Source organism: Muntiacus reevesi, chromosome 17 (assembly GCF_963930625.1).
Source record: "Muntiacus reevesi chromosome 17, mMunRee1.1, whole genome shotgun sequence".
Taxonomy (NCBI): Eukaryota; Metazoa; Chordata; class Mammalia; order Artiodactyla; family Cervidae; genus Muntiacus; species Muntiacus reevesi.
Window position 1 is genome coordinate 8,897,433 of NC_089265.1, and position 20,368 is coordinate 8,917,800.

General features: G+C 41.4%; 1 protein-coding gene across 2 annotated transcripts in view; it reads left to right on the forward strand.

Moving 5' to 3' along the window:
- Positions 1-20,368, forward strand: part of KIF13B (kinesin family member 13B) — a 201,446-nt gene that overhangs the window by 52,091 nt on the left and 128,987 nt on the right. For both annotated transcript variants that reach the window (XM_065907699.1, XM_065907700.1), the window contains exon 3: positions 15,745-15,757. In XM_065907699.1, the coding sequence (XP_065763771.1) occupies positions 15,745-15,757 (13 nt within the window). The remainder of the gene's footprint in view (positions 1-15,744; positions 15,758-20,368) is intronic.

Genomic DNA, 20,368 nt, shown 5'->3' on the forward strand with positions numbered 1-20,368 from the left:
CCCCTTGCAAATGTACAAGTTAGTCTCCTGGGGCTACAACATATTTCCTTAAGGTTTCTTTGCCTAGTCAGGAAACCAGACTTCATGAAGGAGAGAACAGAAACAAAGTCTTGAAAAAATAATGCAGAGAAGGTTGGGCCATGAAAGAAGACTCGGTATTGCTCTCACATGACCTACATGTTTTTGATTGTGTCACTTCAGCAGAGTATTGCTTCTGCCTTGGTTTGAATCTTTAATATTTAATTGTTGACTTGAGCAAGCAGCTTAATCTCGCTGAGTCTCAGTTGCCTCACTTGTAAAATGAGGATAATAGAATCTATTCTTTAGGGTTGTTGTGGAGATTAAAGAAAATAACACATGGAATGCAGTGTGGACCTGATAAGAGCACAAACCTGTATTGAATCTAGATCTGAACCCTCATCTGTCTAGTTCCCAAGCCACGTTCTTTCCATACCACATAGGGTATTGCATGGTGGCCTGAAGCAGATTACGTAGGTGATTGCCTGGTTTCTGAAGTAGCAGAGAGGTTTGATGAGGTTAAGTGACCACTGGGCTCACAAAACTAAAGTAGGGCAAAATGAAAACTGAAGGGTTTGTAATTGCTAGTGTAAAGTACTTTTCCCTATAGTGTCATGCCATGGAGACAGTGTCTTTGATATCTACTGATCTGTTATCTTGTCAACTATATTGCAAGCTTCTTAGGGATTTCAGCTCTGAAGTCCTTGGTGCCATCCGATTATAGGCCTGAAATAGTTAGACGCTCAAGGCTTAATGCAATAAGGATGACTTGGGCATATTGACTCCAGTGTATGTTTTGAATCATTCAGTATGGACATTAGAAATTAAATAAAATTTACTAAAATTTTTACATACTGAGCTTGATCCAAAAAAGATTGACCTAAATTTCAGATGGGCAGTTTTGCACATATTTATCATAAAACAAATAGTAAATATGAAGTTAAATTGATGCTGACCATATGACCAAGCAGTTTTAGGTGTCCAAGAGAGAGAAAAATTAATGTCTCCACAAAAACTATGAAGAAAATCAAAAGTGGTTAAAGAGGTAAAAGCAGTGAACAAAGTAATGGAAATGGTCCAGAGGAATAAGCATGAATGAAAAGGAAACAGTGTGTATTTGAGCAGGAGTTTGTCAGTTCTTAGACTAGTCTGAAAATAGGGATAGAGACTAGACTGTGAGAATTTTTCTGTTCTTTTAAGTGAAATATAAACACATGTTAAGACTCTTAGCCTCTTTGGTCATTATGGACATACAAATTAATGTCAGCAAGATGCCGCATCACATCCACTTTTAGCAGACACTGCTAAAAGATGGTGAAGGTGGGGCACCTGTGACTCTGACTTGGTGCTGGTGGGCATGTAACCTGGCACACACATTTAGGAAAACGGTCTGATTGTTTCCTGTAAAGATAGATACACACTTACCCTCTGATGCAGCAGTTCTTTGGTTAGGTATCTATACTTGTGTAGATCTGTAGAAATAAAAATAAACGTCTGTACAAAGATTTGTTCTTGATTGTTCATAGCAGCTTTGTTCATCGTAGCCCCAAACTGGAAACAATCTAAAATTCCTGTCAGCTACCAGGAATAAAAAGGAACAGGGAACTGATAACAAGATGATGAACCTCAAAACATGCCCGAGTTTGGGAATTCCCAGGTGGTCCAGTGGTTAGGACTTTGCTTCCCCTGCAGGGGCACGGGTTCAGTCCTGGGTCGGGGAACTAAAATGCTGCATGCTGCATAGCGCCACCAACAAACAAATGAACAAAATCATGCCTGGTGATAGACACCAGATGCAAAAGACCACATATTGTATAATTTCATTTATATGAAATGTTCACAGAAGAATGACTGAAAGCAGATGTAATTGTTAAGTGGTTGCTTAGGGCTGGGAGAAGGACCTGGTACTGAGTACAGTCAGGCTTGAGGAAACTTTTCTGAGTGACAGAATTGTTCTTAAACTAGATTGGGGTGGGGGGTGCACAACCCTGCACATTTCCTAAAAGTCAGTGAATCGTTCCCTTAGAGTGGATGACTTTATGGTATATAAATTATGATGTCAATAAAACTGTTAGAACTACATAGATATGTAGAATATATTAGGTAATTTATATCTTAAAAACTTGCATTTTAAAAAGACATCAGAATTGGTAACTCTTAAGAAAATGCCCAGGTTTAACTGAACTCTCCCTTCTCTGTGATTTATTAGTACTTAACTACTCATCCAATCTTCCTTTAGCCGCCAGTTGAGAGCCAATTTTTCCTTGTTAACCAGTTGGCTAGTTCAGGAAACCCGGGTTACTGTGTTGATGCATGCGGTTTAAGGAGTTCTTGCTGTCTAATGTAGGGGTTTCCGGCTTTTGCTGGTCCAGGCATATTTGGTTCCTCAAAATATCTATGTCTACAGCTTATTTTCTTGAGCTGTGCTATGCAACATGTGGGATCATAGTTTCCCAACCAGGGATCGAAGCCCACACCCCTGCATTGGAAGCACAGTCTTAACCACTGGACCACTAGGCAAGGCCCATACAGCTTCCTCCTTAGGCTGAAACATGCTAGCACTGTATGCCAGTGGCCTCAACTTACGCTTTAATTCTTAATCCTTTTCCTCTTTCCACATCCTCACCCTTTTCTTCAAGATCAAGGCTTTTAAAATTCATTTTACCTTCCCTATTACTCCTTTGCTTATTAAAATCAACAGCGACAAACATGGAAATGATGGAAGCATGGTTTATTTCGAGTGACATAAAGCATTTCTTTTGGGAAATGTTATGAGCTAAACATTACAACACATTTCCTGCTTCCAAAAAAAGCAAAAGGCTACATAATTGTACACTGAGGAATAGGTGTCTTATTTTCCTTTGAATTTCAGGTTTTACTTTTAGTTAAGAAAAAAAAAAAGGTAGACTATTTGTGACGTAGCAGTTAAAGTCAAGTTAGTTTTTGGGAGAAGAAATGAATATTAATACTGTACTTAAACTTGATTGAAAATATACTTTCAAATTTGACTTGAAAGCTTACAGTGAAAGGACTCTGTTCATCCTGTGACATATATTTTTGTAATTTTCTAAGTTATAGCCAAATATCATATTTCTTATTGCTTTATTCTCTGACATTTAGCATTATTTAATATTTAATGCTTTCAGCACTTCCCTCCGAGGGTGCCCCGGACAAAGTTTCTTTTAATGAAGAACAGGAGTATTGTGGTTCGTTAGTGATGTTTGACCATGTGCTTTACCTGGGAAAGCGGCTGGCTGAGTGCCTTGAATTTGCCACCAACAGCAGCTTGAATGGGGGCTTTGAAGCAGGCAGACACCAGTTTGAATCTTAATTCCACTTCCACCGGCTGTCTTAATTTCTGAATGCTAAATAACTCAGATGTAACATGAGGATATTTCATAGGATTGCTGTGATGAAAATGAAGTACTTAATGTAGGGCTTGGTGCTCAGTTATCGTTTCCTTGAGAAAAAACTCTGTGTTAAGCTTGTGTCTACATGATTCCATGTCCGAATAGTCCAAGTTGAATGAGGGTATTGCCCCACTTCTTATTGGTGTGAGCGAGACCTTGGAAGCTCCCTGTGAGTTATTTACTCCTGGATCAGTTGGATCTTGACTTGTTGAACTTTGTTAGATTGGGGCCAGAAGAGCCTTTATTGTGGGGCAGGTGTAGCACTACTCCTCAACCATGACGTTTCCGGGCTCCGAACAAATGCCTCCTGGTGTTCAAGGAGATCTTTCCATTGTGGCTGGTTGTACCTCTTGTCTGAGCCCTGAAAACTGTTCAGTGTACAGCCGCTTCTGCCACAGTAGTTCTTTCCTGGATGGTTTTTATCGCCTTTTGGGGCCTTACCTTCTGCATGTGCCGTGTAGCACTGAGTCAAACATGGAAGGAAACTCCTTGCAGATTCCTAGAATTCTTCTTCTGGGTTGCTTCCTTTTCTCTGGCCAGCAAATCCCCACTGCCTCAGCTCTTCAGTCTCCACCATCTCCGCTCAGGCCACCGTGTCCTGCCTTGGTTTCCTCTTGGTGTCCCTAGCATCTGTTGGTGGGAAGCCTGGACAGTTGTAGGGCCCAGTTCACTTGCTTTCCTTCTCTCTGAGTTATTCCCCCACACTGCCTCTTATCCATTGTCTGAACACATTTGCTTTATGTCTTTTGTGCAGTTTTCTTGTTTATGGCATGAAAGCTAGAGCCAGTTAGAACTCTGTCATAGCTAGAGTTTTGGACTTATATTGAGCCCTGATCCTATAGCAGACAGCTTGGTGGCTCAGATGGGAAGGAGTCTGACTGCAATGCAGGAGACCTGGGTTCAATTCCTGGGTCAGGAAGATCCCCTGGAGAAAGGAATGGCTACCCACCCCAGTGTTCTTGCCTGGAGAATTCCAAGGACAGAGGAACCTGGTGGGCTACAGTCCATGGCATCGCAAAGACACGACTGAGGACAAGGAAAAAGGTCACTCACATTGTTTTATTTTGAATCATCATTGTAAGAAAAAGTCTCAGGGATCCATTTTAATACATATCTTAAGACCAAATGTTTCCTTTTCAGTTCTCAGTTGTTTAGTAGCTAAGTCATGTCTGACTCTTGGGATCCCATGGATTGTAGCCCACCAGGCTCCTCTGTCCATGGGATTTCCCAGGCAAGAATACTGGAGTGGTTTGCCATTTCTGACTCAGGGATCAAACTCGAATCTCTTGTGTCTCCTACATTGTCAGGTGGATTGTTTACTACTGTGCCTACTGGGAAGCACATTACTCCTCTTTTTAAAAATTGAGATGTAATTGATTTTTACTTTATATTAAGTTTCGGAACATTATATTAAGTTTCATCATGATTTGATGTTTGTATATATTGCAAATTGATCACCACAGTAAGTGGTGATCATCCATCACCACAGTTACAATTGTGTGTGTGTGTGTGTGTGTGTGTGTGTGTGAGATGAGAACTTGTAATATCTATCCTTTTAGCAAATTTCAAATATATAATACACTTGTCTTTTTTTTTTTTTTACTCTTGTGTCTTAATTACACTTCTTATTCCTTCCTTGGTCCAAATCCTGACCCCACTGCTTCCTGGCTCTCACAGTGATCCTTTAAGCGCTGACCCTGGATCCTTTTCAGCTCCACCGGCTAAGACACAGAGCAGACATGAGGCTCATCACCTCGATACCTGCCCAAAGCTTGTACCGCATCTTGTTGATGAACTGGAAGGGAACAGAAGTGACATAGGGTGTCTTTCGAGTTATATTATATCCCACTTGGGGTTTCGTCTTCTGTTGTTGTTCAATTGCCAAGTCATGTCCGACTCTTCTTGACCCCATGAACTGCAGCACACCAAGCTTCCCTGCCCCTCACCATCTCCTGGACTTTGCCCAAGTTCATGTCCATGGAGTCTGTGATGCCATCCAATCATCTCATCCTCTGTCATCCCCTTCTCCTCCTACCTTCAATCTTTCCCAGCCTCAGGATCTTTTCCAATGTGTTGGCTCTTCACATCAGGTGGCCAAAGTACTGAAGCTTCAGCATCAGTCCTTTCAATGAATATTTAGGGTTGATAATCATGATGGTGTGATCACTCACTTAGAGCCAGACATCCTGGAATGGGAGGTCAAGTGGGCCTTAGGAAGCATCACTACGAACAAAGCTAGTGGAGGTGATGGAATTCCAGTTGAGCTGTTTCAGATCCTGAAAGATGATGCTGTGAAAGTGCTGCACTCACTATGCCAGCAAATTTGGAACACTCAGCAGTGGCCACAGGACTGGAAAAGGTCAATTTTCGTTTCAATCCCAAAGAAAGGCAATGCCAAAGAATGCTCAAACTACTGCACAATTATTGCACTCATCTCACACGCTAGTAAAGTAACACTCAAAATTCTCCCAAGTTAGGCTTCAATAGTACATGAACTATGAACTTCCAAATGTTCAAGCTGGATTTAGAAAAGGCAGAGGAATCAGAGATCACATTGCCAACGTCCGTTGGATCATTGAAAAAGCAAGAGAGTTCCAGAAAAACATCTATCTCTGCTTTATTGACTATGCCAAAGCCTTTGTGTGGATCACAACAAACGGAGCCACTTGGCAGCCCTCATAACCTTACATTACAGTTACAGTATTAGGTCTGTAGGCCCTAGTCTCATCTGTGGAGAGAAACTTGGCTTCTGTTTTGGGCTGTTTCTAGAAGCATTTTTCAAGTATGTTTTCAAGTATATACATTTCAAGTATATTCTGAATAGTTGCTGTGTATGTGTATGTTAGTTGCTTAGTTGTGTCCGACTCTTTGTGACCTCATGGGGTATATAGCCCACCAGGCTTCTCTGTCTGTGGGATTCTCCAGGCAAGAATACTGGGGTGGGTTGCCATTCCCTCCTCCAGGGATCTTCCCGACCCAGGAATTGAACCCCGGTCTCCTGCATTGGAGGCAGATTCTTTACTGTCTGAGCCACCAGGAAATCTGGTGCTAAATGGAATTCTAATTGCTGGTCTAAAAGCTATATTACTGTATGTATCTAATAGTTAAGACTTTTTGGGTGAGTGTCAGGAGTTACAGAGAGCTTGGGACAGGGTAAACCAGGAGCTAACTTAGCTACTGAGCAGTTGAGACAAGCTCATCACGTCTTGGTAAATTCCAGCAGACACTGTGGAGTGCCTACTTAACTCCAGGTGCTGGGGAAATGGAGGAGAGTGAAACTGCCCTGTGCGCTCTAGAGCTCAAAGTCCAGGAGGAGGCAACACAGCTCCAGTACCTGCTGAGGAAAAGAAGGCCTAAGGGAGGTGATAGTTCCTAAGAAGGACAGAGAAGGTGACTGTTTTCTGAAGGACAAGAAGGTTATCACTAGGGCAAAAAGTGGGGGAGGTACCCAGATATCCAAAAGTACAAGTGGCACCACGCCTGCAGGGCTGACAAGTACACAAGTGTGTGAAGCTTGAGGTCTTGGGGGAGGAGGACAGGCGGGAAGAGGTGATACTGTGTTTCTTGCTTACAGCTTTCTCCCCCTTTTCACTTCATTTTTTTCATAGCACTTACTACACGTTCAATCATTGATTCTGTTGTAAAACAATTGAAGCTCATAGCATTAAAAAAAAATAATTTATTTTAATTGGAGGCTAATTACTTTACAATATTGTGGTGGTCTTTGCCATACATTGACATGAATCACCCTCTGCATCCTGAACCCCCCTCTCTCTTCCCTCCCCATTCTTCCCCTCTGGGTTGTCCCAGAGCCTATTATACAGAGTGAAGTAAGTCAGAAGGAGAAATACCGATACACAGTATATTAACGCAAATGTATGGAATTTAGAAAGGCGGTAACGATGACCCTATATGTAAGACAGCAAAAGAAACACAGATGTAAAGAAAAGGCTCTTACGATTTTTAAAAAACCTCTTGGCTCCTGTATGTGGACCTTAGGTCCCCAATCAGAGATTGAGCCTGCACCCCCTACATTGGCAGTGCGCAGTCTTAACCAGTGGGCTACCAGGGAAGTCCTCCTCTTAGGCTTTTGTTCAGCGCAGTTTCTCTAGCACCACATTAGCATCTGGCTTTTAGCAGGTCCTCAGTAAATATTGCTGCGTGAAAGAGTGAATTTGAGAAGGAAAGGGGATGGGTTGGAGAGACATTTCACAGATGAGAACCATACCCTCAGGAAAGTGGTAAACCCTGCAGGCTTCAGTTCACCAGGCAGTTTAGACCTTTGTGAGTAGTGAACTATTTAGCTGGAGAATGCTTGGAAATTGAATTTCCACATAAGGAAGTTAAAGAAGTCTATAAGGAAGTTAAAGAAGTCTTTGCTAAGCAGTGAGTTTGGGGAGGAATTATAGTAATGGGTTAGAAATTTTAGTTTTTCTCAACCCACTGGCTGACTTGAACCTCAGATCAACATTGAATCATGGATCAACACCACGGTATTGATGGGACCTAACATTCTTGGTGCAGAGATGTAGGTGCACCGGTATTTATGTTTGCTCTTCCCCGCTTGAAGCCCCCAGGCTTTCCAACTCAAGTCTGAATTGTAGACCTACCACTGCTTATAGTGAGGACAAGAACTTCACCTTTAGTTCTGTTTCATAGCTACTAATGGCTCAGTGGTAAAGAATCCATCTGCCAGTGCAGGAGACATGGGTCTGATCCCTGACTTGAGAAGATCTCCTGGAGAGGGAATGGCAGCCCACTCCAGTATTCTTGCCTGGGAAATCCCATGGACAGAGGGGCCTGGCTGGCTATGGTCCATGGGTCACAATGAATCAGACATGACTTAGTGACTAAACAGCAACAATTCTAATGACACTAATTACTGTTCCAAGTGACATTTGAGTTTAGGATTCCTTTTTGGGATTTGATACTTAGGATTCTTTGTTGGGATACTAAAGGGGACTGTATTCTTTACTAGGGTGGGGAGAATCTGTAGGGTAGTCCTCATCAGATTGTGGTGGCCCTTGATTTTAGGTTCTTGTAATTAGATTTGGAAACACTGTCTTTATTGATATGAATTTGTAGGTCTCTGTTTTCTTTGAGTGTGAAGAAAACCCTCTTCTGCTTTCTTCATAGCAGGAATTTAAAACTCAGCCACCTGCCTACCAGCAGATCCATGTGGAAGGCACAGCAGTGCAGGTCTAGCCAGGGTCTGCATGTGCACGTTTAGGCCTAGCGTTTCCACATCTTCTGAATTTTCCAGAGGATTCTAATGTGAAATCTTCTGATTTTCTGTTTTTGGTCAGTATTGTGAGGATTAAGCAAAATACAGCTGTGAGCTGTACTGCCTGTGAACACTGAGTCTATGCCTTCAGGTTTAGAGCCTGACATATGGGTCTGGGTTTGAAAGGGTAAGAGAACTGGAGAGTTAATTTCATACTCAGTAAAAAAGAAAAAATTTTTTTTCCAGAGAAATCTAATCACATCAATCCATTCAGGGAAACTAGATAAATATAGACTCATAAAATTGGAGTTTTTACCAGTGATAACTAAAAATACTGAAATAAAAATTTTATTTTTAATGCTTATTTATAAAAAATATAAGCATTTTCTTGCAATGAGTGCTTTAATAATTATCCTAATCTCTGTGTACACCTTGATGTTATCTTCACATCTAATTTTTACAATGAATGTATATTTCTCTGTTAACGTAGCATGTGAAATGTATTAAACCCACAAATGAATCAAGATTAGTATAATTCTTTGGTTAGATTTTAAACTTTCTTGTAGTAAAAGTGGACAGTGTTTTAAAACTTACTCTGCTTGTGTGTTTAACAGATGAGAAGCAGCAGGTGGTTTGCAAATGATTATTTAATAGTGTATTCTTTGGTGCGATTTCAATATATGGTAATTTGAATTTATGGAATTTGTTAACTGGAGGTTTCATCTTTCTAAAGTTCTGTGATTGGGAAATATGCCAGTTGTGGTTCAATGACTGTGTTCTTGGAATGTCCCTCTGTTCTCAACCAAGTATCATTTGTGTGGGTGGAAGATTTTAATAGAGAATTGTCAAAACTGTCTTTTCCCTGGATGTAAAGAAGTCTCTCTGAGGACGTATATGGGAGGTAGTGACTTGAACGCGCCTCCTGTTCCTTAGGCGCCCCTCCCCGCCTTCTGGGGTGCTCAGCGCCACTCATTTCTCACCCTTCCTTGCCTGCAAGTGAAGGTGTCTCCTGCCTTTGTGTAATATGTTTCATGTGTAATTATCTCCTAGTTTCACTGAAGATAGAATTTGTATTTGTTTCTTGCTTCCTTTATTGTTTGGGGGATGGTTTTAGGGAGCCTGGATGGTGGTGGAAATGTTTTTATTCCATCAGGAGTATTGTGATTGAGGGTAACATGAGTGACTTGACTTAGATGGGATGTTCAGGAAATATACATGTAGAGAAATAATAAGCTAAGAAATGACAAATGAGTTTAGCCTTAAGATTTCAAGGTAGGAAAAAAAAACCACGAGTGAATACCCGTAGACTAGGAAGCTGTGTACACTGGGCCAATTAGAAAAAGGCTGAGATAGACGGCGAGGCCAGGTCACCTAGGGACTGTAAACAACATTCGCTAAATAAGCAGAAAGCCTTGTGTTGGACACTGATAAACCCTGGAAGACACACTCTGTCCTTCAGAAGCTTGTAGTCTAGTTGGGGAGATAATCCATTTATATTAATATTAGAAAGTTTATATCATGTGACATCGATAGGTAATACATGATCTGTAGGGAATTTTTGCTAATAGAAATGGGGGAAGGAAGACTCACTTTTGCTTGGGGTTCTTGTGGAGGGGATCTCGAGGGAGATGGAATTTGATCTGAGCTTTTCCCGCATGAGTAGGGCTTGAACAGATAGAGTTGTCAGAGGGAGTGGCTTTACCCTAATGCAGGCTTGTGGGATGCAGGAGGACACTAGCTCGCTGGGGAGGAGGGACCTCCTCGGGAGTTGCGTGGGAGGTGATGCTCGACCTGTAGCTCTGATGGGTGGGCGCTCTGCACCATGGCCCTGATAGAAATGCTGAAATATAACTTGTCGAATGCCTGATGTTTGCTTTCTCATTGTAAACACAGAGTTGTGCAAGTAATTCTCATTCCGTCTTCAACATCCTCAGCAGATGCTTTCCTGTTCTCTCTTCAGATAACTCCACTAATGGTGAGCTGGCTGCCTAACCCAGTGCTAATTATTCTTCGGTTAAAGAGCTCTCCCTTTTTTTGTTTTTAACGTTCTTCTTAGATCCTACGTGAGGTGGCATCCTGTCGTCTTTTAGTCTTCCTGGTCCGGGCTATGTATTTCTGTTCTTTGATTTATCCTTTCACTGGTATCATTTTTTAAACTCCTCTAAATCCAAATACTATTCTCCAGAAAACTTGATCAATGATTTTTTTAAAGTTTGTTCTTCACAGTTGGTTGTAGTATTCCAGATTCTGAGGAAACAATGACTAGGACTTTTAATTGTCCATCTTAACATTAGCCAGATAAGCAGAGATTGATAAGCTTCCTCTGTGAATCTAGTCAATGTCTGAATTTTTGTCAGGTCAGCTTTATTCCTGACATGAAAAAGACTGACATTGGGGGAGGGGCAACAAAGAAAAACGACTGATCGTCACACAGATTGTTGTTTGGTTGCTGGTACTGCCAGTTTAAGTCTAGAAAGGAAACAATATCATTACGTAGCATGGCCGTATTAGAATAAACTCTTTGTGATGCAACACAGTCATTATAGAGTGTGTTGGAGAGGGATCTTACTAAAACAGATTCCAGATGTCGCAATTTATGGAAGTTTCAGAAACTTTAAAATTAATAGAGTCGATGAGATCTGGATGTCATGTTTGATTTTGGTAGTTGATAGCAGTAATTGATTTGTAACTCATCGTTCTGGTATAGCTTGTTTTACACATAACACAGTACTGTGTGGCTTATTTTTGGACTCAATTTATTTTTGTCATGGTCAGAAGTTTTAATAAAAATTTCCAAATTTATATAAAATCATCACTAAGTTTCTTCTTCTACTGTGGCAGTCTAAGATTAGGACTATAATTCAGTTTAATTTTATGGTTTACTTTATTATTAAAAAGAAAAGTGGGCATAAGCCCCTAACCCAGGCCAGTAAAAAGAGGGAGGTGAGTGGCTTATTCATAGAAACAGTTCTATCCAAAATATATAATCAAATCATTTGCTGTTTCCCGAGCCACCCTCTTTCTAAAAACCATATCTGTGTATGTTGCTTCACCTGGGCTGTTAACATCTTAGTGACTAGACCGTATTTGGGGAACAATAATTGTATGCAAGATTCATCAGTGGACACTGAAAAAAGCTACAGTGGGAAAACTAGTAATGTTACAGTGGAAAGGTGGATACAACTGTAACATGATCAGTTACCATCATCAGTAGTGAAATCTGGATATCTTCATGTGCCTTCTGGTATGTTTTAAAAATTGAAATGTTGATTTACAATATTTCACGTGTACAGCCAAGTGATTCTTTTCCATTACAGGCTATTAACAAGATACTGAATATAGTTCCCTGTACTGTACAGTAGGACCTTGTTGTTTATTCTGTATATAGTCGTGTATATTTGTTGGAGACGGGAATGGCAACCCACTCCAGTATTCTTGCCTGGAGAATGCCATGGACAGAGTCGTCTGGTGGGCTATAGTCCATAGGGTTGCATAGAGTCGGACACAACTGAAGCGACTTAACTGTGTTTATTTGTTAATCCCAGATTCCCTATTTGTACACCCCTCTTCACTTTTGGTAACCAAGGTTTGTTATCTGTGCCTGTGAGTCTATTTCTGTTTTGTAAACACATTCATTTGTGTCATTTTTAAACATTCCACATATTAGTGATCCCATATGATATTTGTCTTTCTGTTTCTGACTTGGTTCACTTAGTGTGAGAGTCTCCAGGCCCATCCATGTTGCTGCACATGGCATTATTTAGTTCTTTTTGATGGCTGAGTAATATGCCATTGTATATATGTACCACATCTTTATCCATTCATCTGTTGATGGATGTTTAGGTTGCTTCCATATGTTGGCTATTGGAAATAGTGCTGCCGGGAACACTGGGGTGCATGTATCTTTTCAAATTAGAGTTTTTGTCTTGTCTGGTTATATCCCAGGAGTGGGATTGCTGGATCATATTTTAGTTTTTTAAGGAACCTCCATGCTGTCCTCCATAGTGATGGCCTTCTGTTATTGATGTACTTAGAAGGGCTTCTGTGGTGCCTGCCACAATGCCTAACCTGGATTTAGTCTGGAGGAAGCATTAGACAGACGTGTAGTGAGCACATTCTAAAGAATAACTGCCTAGTACCTTCAGGTGTCAGGGTTATGAGAGACACACCACCCCAGTTGGAGGAGGCATGGCAACTCCGTGAATGTGTGATCCCGAACCAGAAAGAGGACATCAGTGAGGGCAGTTGGGAAGAAATTTATATAAGGCTTGCTCTAGATTATTTCACAAATCTTGTGTTGATGGTTAATTACCTGCTTTTGATCACTGTAACTGCAGTTTTATTAGATGTTATCATTTGGGTGATAGGGTGAAGAGTGCACAGGAGTTCTTTGTACTGTTTTAGGAACTTTTTGTAAGTGTGAAAGTTCAAAATGAATTTAACAACAACAGAAACTCAGAAATTCAGACTCTCATCCTTCTACTTTATGTGATCTCTTCTGGTCAAGGGACTGGTTTTCTTTGCTTCCTCTAAGTCTCCATTGTGATCTGGATAGCTGAGGTTTCTAAATAAGGGATTTGGAAGTAGTGAGGCATTGCCTTATCGGATTGCAGCTACAAGTTAAAAGGTTCTGTTTAATTAATTAATTTACTTATTTATTTTTGTACAGAGCTGTAATTACATCTTTGGGTTTCAAGTGACTCCAGGTTATTTGAGCATTGCTCTTGTAGCCATCAGGAACCATAGCTGGAAACTTAGCTCTGTAATTAATTTACTGGTTTGTTTCTGTTTTTATTATCGTGTTCTGGGTTCAGGTTAGTCCCACAGATTCTTCTGCTGTGTGTCATATATTGTTGAATTTCGTATTTGTCAATTGTCTTTTAGGAAGAGCTGGTATTTGTATAAAAATATTTTACCTAAAATGGAAATATCACACTGAACATCTTATTTTTCCTCCTAGCAAAGATTGTCTGGAGCTTTTATAAATATAATGAATAAGTAAACTTACACTGGCATAAGCACCGCATGGTGGCCTTTTATTGGGTAATAATTAGAACGGAGGAAATTAATACATTGGGAAATGTTTCTGTTACCGGGAGCAGTTGTTAATGTATGACTCACAGATTCTTAAGTCTTGGAGAAACTTGATGAGGCTGTTTTGACCAGTGTATCAGAAGAGGAAAACATGGACTTGGGAATCGGAAGACCTACTTTCGAATCCCAGATCTATCACTGATTACTATTGTGACTTGGACAGGTCATTTAACTCTTCTGAGCCTCCAGTTTCTCATCTGTAAAACTGGAATGATAATAGCACCTTTCAAAGTTACTGTGATGATTCAGTGAAGTAGCTTGCAGCATATTGGGTTGGCCCAAAAGTTCCTTTGGGTTTTCCCAAAGGAACTTTTGGGCCAACCCGATACTTGACCTCACATAGGCATCTCATATATGCTGATTCTGTTCTTACCTCCAACTGGGTTTATAACTGGGCCTTCTGAAATTGATGAGATTCTGCTTTGCTTATAAAGACCTACAAAAAGGTGGCAGCATACGTCAGTCACCTCTGATCATGTTTCCCAAGTCTTTTTGTTGGGACGTTTCCCCATATCTCTCATCCCAGAGAAATTATTTTCTATTATGTGCTAGTCACACAATAGTCATAACAACATTGGCTGTTACTCCAAAATCTGTTAGACAAGGGTCACTCATTTGCTGCTTTCCTTGGCACTTTAGTGTTCAGACCTGAAATCTTTCCATACAAATGAATATTAAATTTAAAAGAAAATCTTATGCGAAAAGGCACAAGATATCCAGACAATTGAAGGGAAGTGTTTCCATGCACCATTTTCTTTCAAGCTGCAGTCTGACTTGCCTTTTTGATCCTCTGAAAGACCAGTTATTCCTGTGGTTGTGGAGTGAATATCATTGATTTTTTGAATTAACATGGAAGTGTCTAGGGCTGAAGGGTCATGTCTGTAACTTACCCTCCGGGGGGGGTGTGTGTGTGTGTGTGTCTGTAACTTACCCTCAGGGGTGTGTGTGTGTGTAACTCACCCTCAGGTGTGTGTGTGTGTGTGCGTGTGTGTGTGTGTGTGTGTGTGTGTGTGTGTGAACAAGAGGGGAGAGAGGGAGGGGGACGATGCCATGGCAGCTGTGACTGTGTTAATGGGGAGCTCAGGTGCGTGGAGCTCTTTGTGCCTTTCTTCCAGCTTTCCTCTAAGTTTGTTGTTGTTTAGTCTCTAAGTGGTGTCCCACTTCTGTGATCCCATGAACTGCAGCCCACCAGGCTCCTCTGTCCATGGGATTTCCCAGGCAGGAATACTGGAGTGGGTTGCCATTTCCTCCTCCAGAGGACCTTCCCCACCCGGGGATGGAACCTGAGTCTCCTGCATCTTGCACGGTGGCAGCTGGGTTCTTTAGCTCTGAGCCACCAGGGAAGTCCTTCTCTGAGTTTAACTATCTCAGAATTACACTGGATTAATTTAAATTCTTATACTCTGAGGCCGTGTGAGCCAGTGGCATTTTCAGAGGAAGGGAGTTTGGAGGCACCTGAGTCAGCATAGAGGAATAAGTAATAAGTGAGGAATTCAGTTAGCAATCACTCACTAGCAAAAAATTAGTTGTTCCTTTAACCTTTTTTTCCTTAGAACAGAACTTTTTTTGTAGAAGGTCCTCTATAGAGAGAGAGTAAGCTGCTGCTTTATCAGAGCAAAGGAAACTACTTGGAAGTGAAATCAGATGCTAAGAAGAATATTTTTATATTTACAAATCATAGACAAGGATAAGCAAAATGTAGAAGGCAGAAATATTAGGACTTTAATAAAAATTATCTAGTGCTCAGACAGTCTTTCTTCTACCTGGAAGATACAAGTTAGTTCTCTATAACTAGCATTCTGTCTTACTAGTTAGTAGACATTAATTATCCTTTCTTTCAAGTTGCTGTTTGATTTCAAGGTTAATATTTTGTGTTCTTAATAAATATCATGTAAATATTTATTATCATTTTACCCTTCAAAAGGCACCTTCTAACCAAAAAATATTTTTAAACTCTTTTCTTTCATGTCAATCATGACACCTCTTTTGGGAACTCAGAAGCCAACCAAAGGTAAGAGATTTGGTTTATTACGAGATGCTTGTTCAAGTTGTATGTGTGTATTTTTTTGTACTGGTATTTCTTCTGAAAAATAAAAATACTCTCTGTCACTTTTAAAATAAAAAAAATAATGCAAGCCGCCAGCCTCTTCATAAATCCAAAGCCATTTATTGGCGTAAGAAGCACTGGAGGTTTATGGAAAAGCTGTTTTTGTACTTTGACCAACTCTGGCCAGTCTCCTGGCAACTACAACACAGATTCCTTTTGTGCCCCGATGGTCACCACAGATTGGCTGGGAACTTCTCGTTCCAAACTGCGGTCAGAACCAATACTAGGCAGACTCATCCCTGGTGCTCCTGGGACAGCCGGGGACATGGTCTCGGGCCAACAGAAACCTGCCCTGGCCCACAGCTTCCTCAGGGAAATGTACTTTCATCCTAGCTTTGAGCCCAGATTCTCAAGAAACCCTGGTTCCTGTGTCCTTTAGGAATGCAGTTGTACCAGAGTAGGGACAAGGACTGTGTTTTGTATTGATCATTCTTGGGAACTTCCCAGGAAATTTATATTTTTATCTACCTAATTGGAGTTTTGTTTTAGAATCTGTGGTGAAACAGTGATTTCCTTCAATATTACTTTTGCTGAAGTATGTATAGACTTGGCTATTGGGACTCTGAATGAGTAAACAAAGTTTAATATGGCACTGACTTCTTTATACATAATAGAACTAATTTGATCAGTTTTATCTTTTGTGTGAAAAGATGGCTGGATTATCTTTGTTTTCTTATTTTCTGATGGAGCAGAGGCTGGATATTGCAGTAATGATGTGAAGAAACATTACGTGACTGTTTTAAAAATATTCATGTTTTATTTAATTCAACTCTATCTTACTGTTTAGAGAAAATCTGTTAATGTCAAAGATGTGGAAGGGCCAACACTACATTCTTATCAGTGGTTCCCTCTAAGGAGAAATATGCTTGGTGAATGGGAGTCCTTTATTCTTTATGCTTCTGTGTTATTTGCCTTGCTATAATCAATGTGTGTTTCTTCTCTGTTACTTGAAAAGAAATTAAAAAAAAAAATAAGGACAAATATTTATTTAGGGGAAAAAAGAGGGGCCTGTTTGCTTTAGGAAATTCATGGCTGGAAGATACCTGTAATAATTTACAAAACAGCTGAAATTTAAAGAGGACCATTCAGTGTTGTTAGTAAACAAGATCTTAGCATTCCTAGTTCCCACCTTTGTACCAGGCTCTGGTGCCTTCCTGTTACTGAGGAGGAGAGCTCAGCCACTCTGCGATGAAGGGCCTGGTGGGGAGAAGCGTGCGTCCTAAGTCGCTCAGTTGTGTCTGAGTCTTTGTGACCTTATGGACTGTTGCCCTCCAGGCTCCTCTGTCCATGGAATTCTCCAGGCAAGAATGCTGGAGTGGGTTATCATGCTCTCCTCCAGGGGATCTTCCCAACCCAGGGATCGAACCTGTGGTTCTGAAGTCTCCTGCAGGCGGGTTCTTTACCACTAGCGCCACCTGGGAAGCCCAGGTGGGGAGCAGACATGGGCTCCAAGGCTGAGTTCAGCTGCCAGCTCCCCAACACCTGTTAGCCACCAGGTCCTTGACTTCTTTGTTTCCTAGGGCCTCCCGTGTAGTATCAGCTGTTGCTGTTACTTCTCTACTGGAATTTAGAAGAAGACTTGTTAAAGAAATCCCTAAATTAAAAAAAAAAAGAAAAGAAAAACCTGTAGTAATAGGGAGAAGAGAGCAACGTAGAGCCTGATCTCTGAGAAGTGCACTGAGATGGATGGCTCAAGTGTGAGCTAAGCTTATAAGCAAGCAAAGACTTGGGATGGTCTCTACTTAACCTTGGAAGAGTAGAATCAAAAAAGTGATAAGACATAAGAGCTGAAAGCTGGAGCAGAAGAAACTTAATCTGAGCTTCACATTGTATTTAATCTCACCCTGCTGACAGAGGTTCTTTGAAACACAACTCCCACTGGAAGTTTTGATCCACGATCCTTTGGGACCATCTTCCTTCTTCTTTCTTTCCTCTTTCTCTGTTGTTGTTCAGTTGCTAAATCGTCTCTGACTCTGTGACCCCATGGACTGCAGCATGCCAGGCTTCTCTGTCTTCCACTGTCTCCCAGGGTTTGCTCAGACTCGTTTTGATTGAATCGGTGATGGCATCCAACCATCTCACCCTCTGTCGCCCACTTCTGCCCTCAGTCCTTCCCAGCATCAGGGTCTTTTCCAAGGAGTCAGCTCGTCTCATCAGGTGGCCAAAGTATTGAACCTTCAGCTTCAGCATCAGTCCTTCCATTGAATAGTCAGGGTTGATTTCCTTTAGGATTGACCAGTTTATCTCCTTGCAGTCCAAGGGACTCTCAAGAATCTTTTCCAGCACCACAGTTTGAAAGTATCAGTTCTTCAGTGCTCAGCCTTCTTTATGGTCCAACTCTCACATCCATGCAGGACCACTGGAAAAACCATAGCTTTGATTATATGGACCTTTGTTGACAAACTGATGTCTCTGTGTTTTAATATGCTGGGTTTGTCATAGCTTTTCTTCCAAGGAGGAAGCATCTTTTAGTTTTATGGCTGCAGTCACCATCTGCAGTGATTTTGGAGCCCAAGAAAATAAAAACTGTCACTGTTTCCACTTTTTCCCCATCTATTTGCCATGAGGTCATGGGATTGGATGCCATGATCTTAGTTTTTTTGAATGTTGAGTTTTTAAGCCAGCTTTTTCACTCTCCTCTTTCACCCTTATCAAGAAACTCTTTAGTTCCTCTTCATTTTCTGTCAGTGGGGTGGTATCATCTGTTATCTGAGCTTGTTGATATTTCTCCTGGCAATCTTGATTCCAGCTTGTGCTTCATCCAGCCCGGCATTTCGCATGATGTACTCTACATTTAAGTTAAATTAGCAGGGTGACAATATACAGCCTTGATGTACTCCTCTCCCTGTTGGGGAATTGCTAACATAGGGAGCCTCGACTGCTGATAGACACATAGTTAGCTCTGGGGAAATGTTGAGGATTAGTAATGTATGACATAGTGCTGAGGCTGGGTGGTAGTTGCTGGGCTCCAGGCCTCCCACCTCTTTGGGGGTGTTGTCAGATACTGAACTTCCGTAACCCTTTCTATCCTTGCTTCGGCATCACTGTCCCACCCCAGGGAACAAATGTTTGGTGTCACTGTTTTGCACAGATGTGGGTGTTCTGATCCTTCCTTGTGCTAAAGTTGTTTCTAGCCAGTCATATAGTTGGTTGCCCCCGGGCCCCGACCACTCCTGTAACTTGCCCCTGGCATTCTCCCGGGGCTTCTTTCAGCTTTGCAGCCATCTCCTCCTGCAGCTGTTTGCCCTGTGCTCTCCCATGATCCCCACCCCACTCTACCTGCCATCCGTCTCATTGCAGCTGTTTTTCAGGGTTTCTCAATTCCTGGTCCACGTATCAGCGAGCAATCTAACTTTCAAAAACTTGCTCTCCTTGCCTCCTTTCTTTCCCTTTTTGGCTCTTTCCCTCACTCCCTCCATCATTTTGAATTAATTTCAGGTGGAGGTGGATATAGGCATACATACTTCATTTACCAACCTAATCTAATTTCCTTATTTAAAAAACTTAACTCTTAGATTTAGGGTCCAGACAGCCTTGTGAGTTCACACAGAAACATTCTTCTGCCAACTCCAAACTCAGAGCAGGGACAGATAACATATTTTAAAATATTAAAAATCATTTCCTTCTATTCAAAAACAACATATGTCACTTCGAGGGCTTGCAGAAGCCTGGGGCTGAATTAGTGTGTTTACTGGGCCTTGAGATCAGACCCAGATCCTCGGAGGTGCAGCCCTTGCAGACTAGAGGGGACCCTGATGTGTGGTTAAGGACCTGAGAAATTCATCCATGTGAAAAACTGATTTGGGTGAGGCTCCATCATGAAAGAAGGCTTAAAAAAGGCTTTTGGCCACCAACACTGAGCTAATTGGGCTTCCCTGGTGGTGCAGATGGTAAAGAATCTGTCTGCAATGCAAGAGACCCGGGTTCGATCTCTGAGTTGGGAAGATCTCCTGGAGAAGGGAATGGCAATCCACTGCAGTATTCCTCCCTGGAGAATTCCATGGACAGAGGAGCCTGGCGGGCTACAGTCCATGGGGTCACAGAGTCAGACGCGACTGAGCACGTACACATACACATACTGAGCTAATTTCTGTATAAATAGGAGGGAGTAGAGATACTGGGCTTTGAAAAGACCCAGACCTGGGCTTCAGTAGCTAGGAGTGGCAGTGTAAAGGTGGCCAAAGGAAGAGGAATGAAACAGGCAATCACGTAAACCATAAAACAAGCTCCCAATTCAGATGTGCTTGCAAACTGACCTATAAAGCCAAGAGGAAAACTGTCATCAGGAAGTGAGGCAGCACACTCAACGTGGGAGGGTTTTGAAGGGCAAACTGAAATGAATTGAAAAGCAATTACCCTTAAAACTTTTTAAAAGACTAAATTATTGAACATGAAATCCAAAAAATTAAAACTATAATCAGTGAAAAAGACTTAAAAGATCACTTAAAAAAGAGCGTATTTTAGAAAGTAATAAGCATAAAAGGTCAAGGCAAATCATTTGTGGTGTCTCACAGA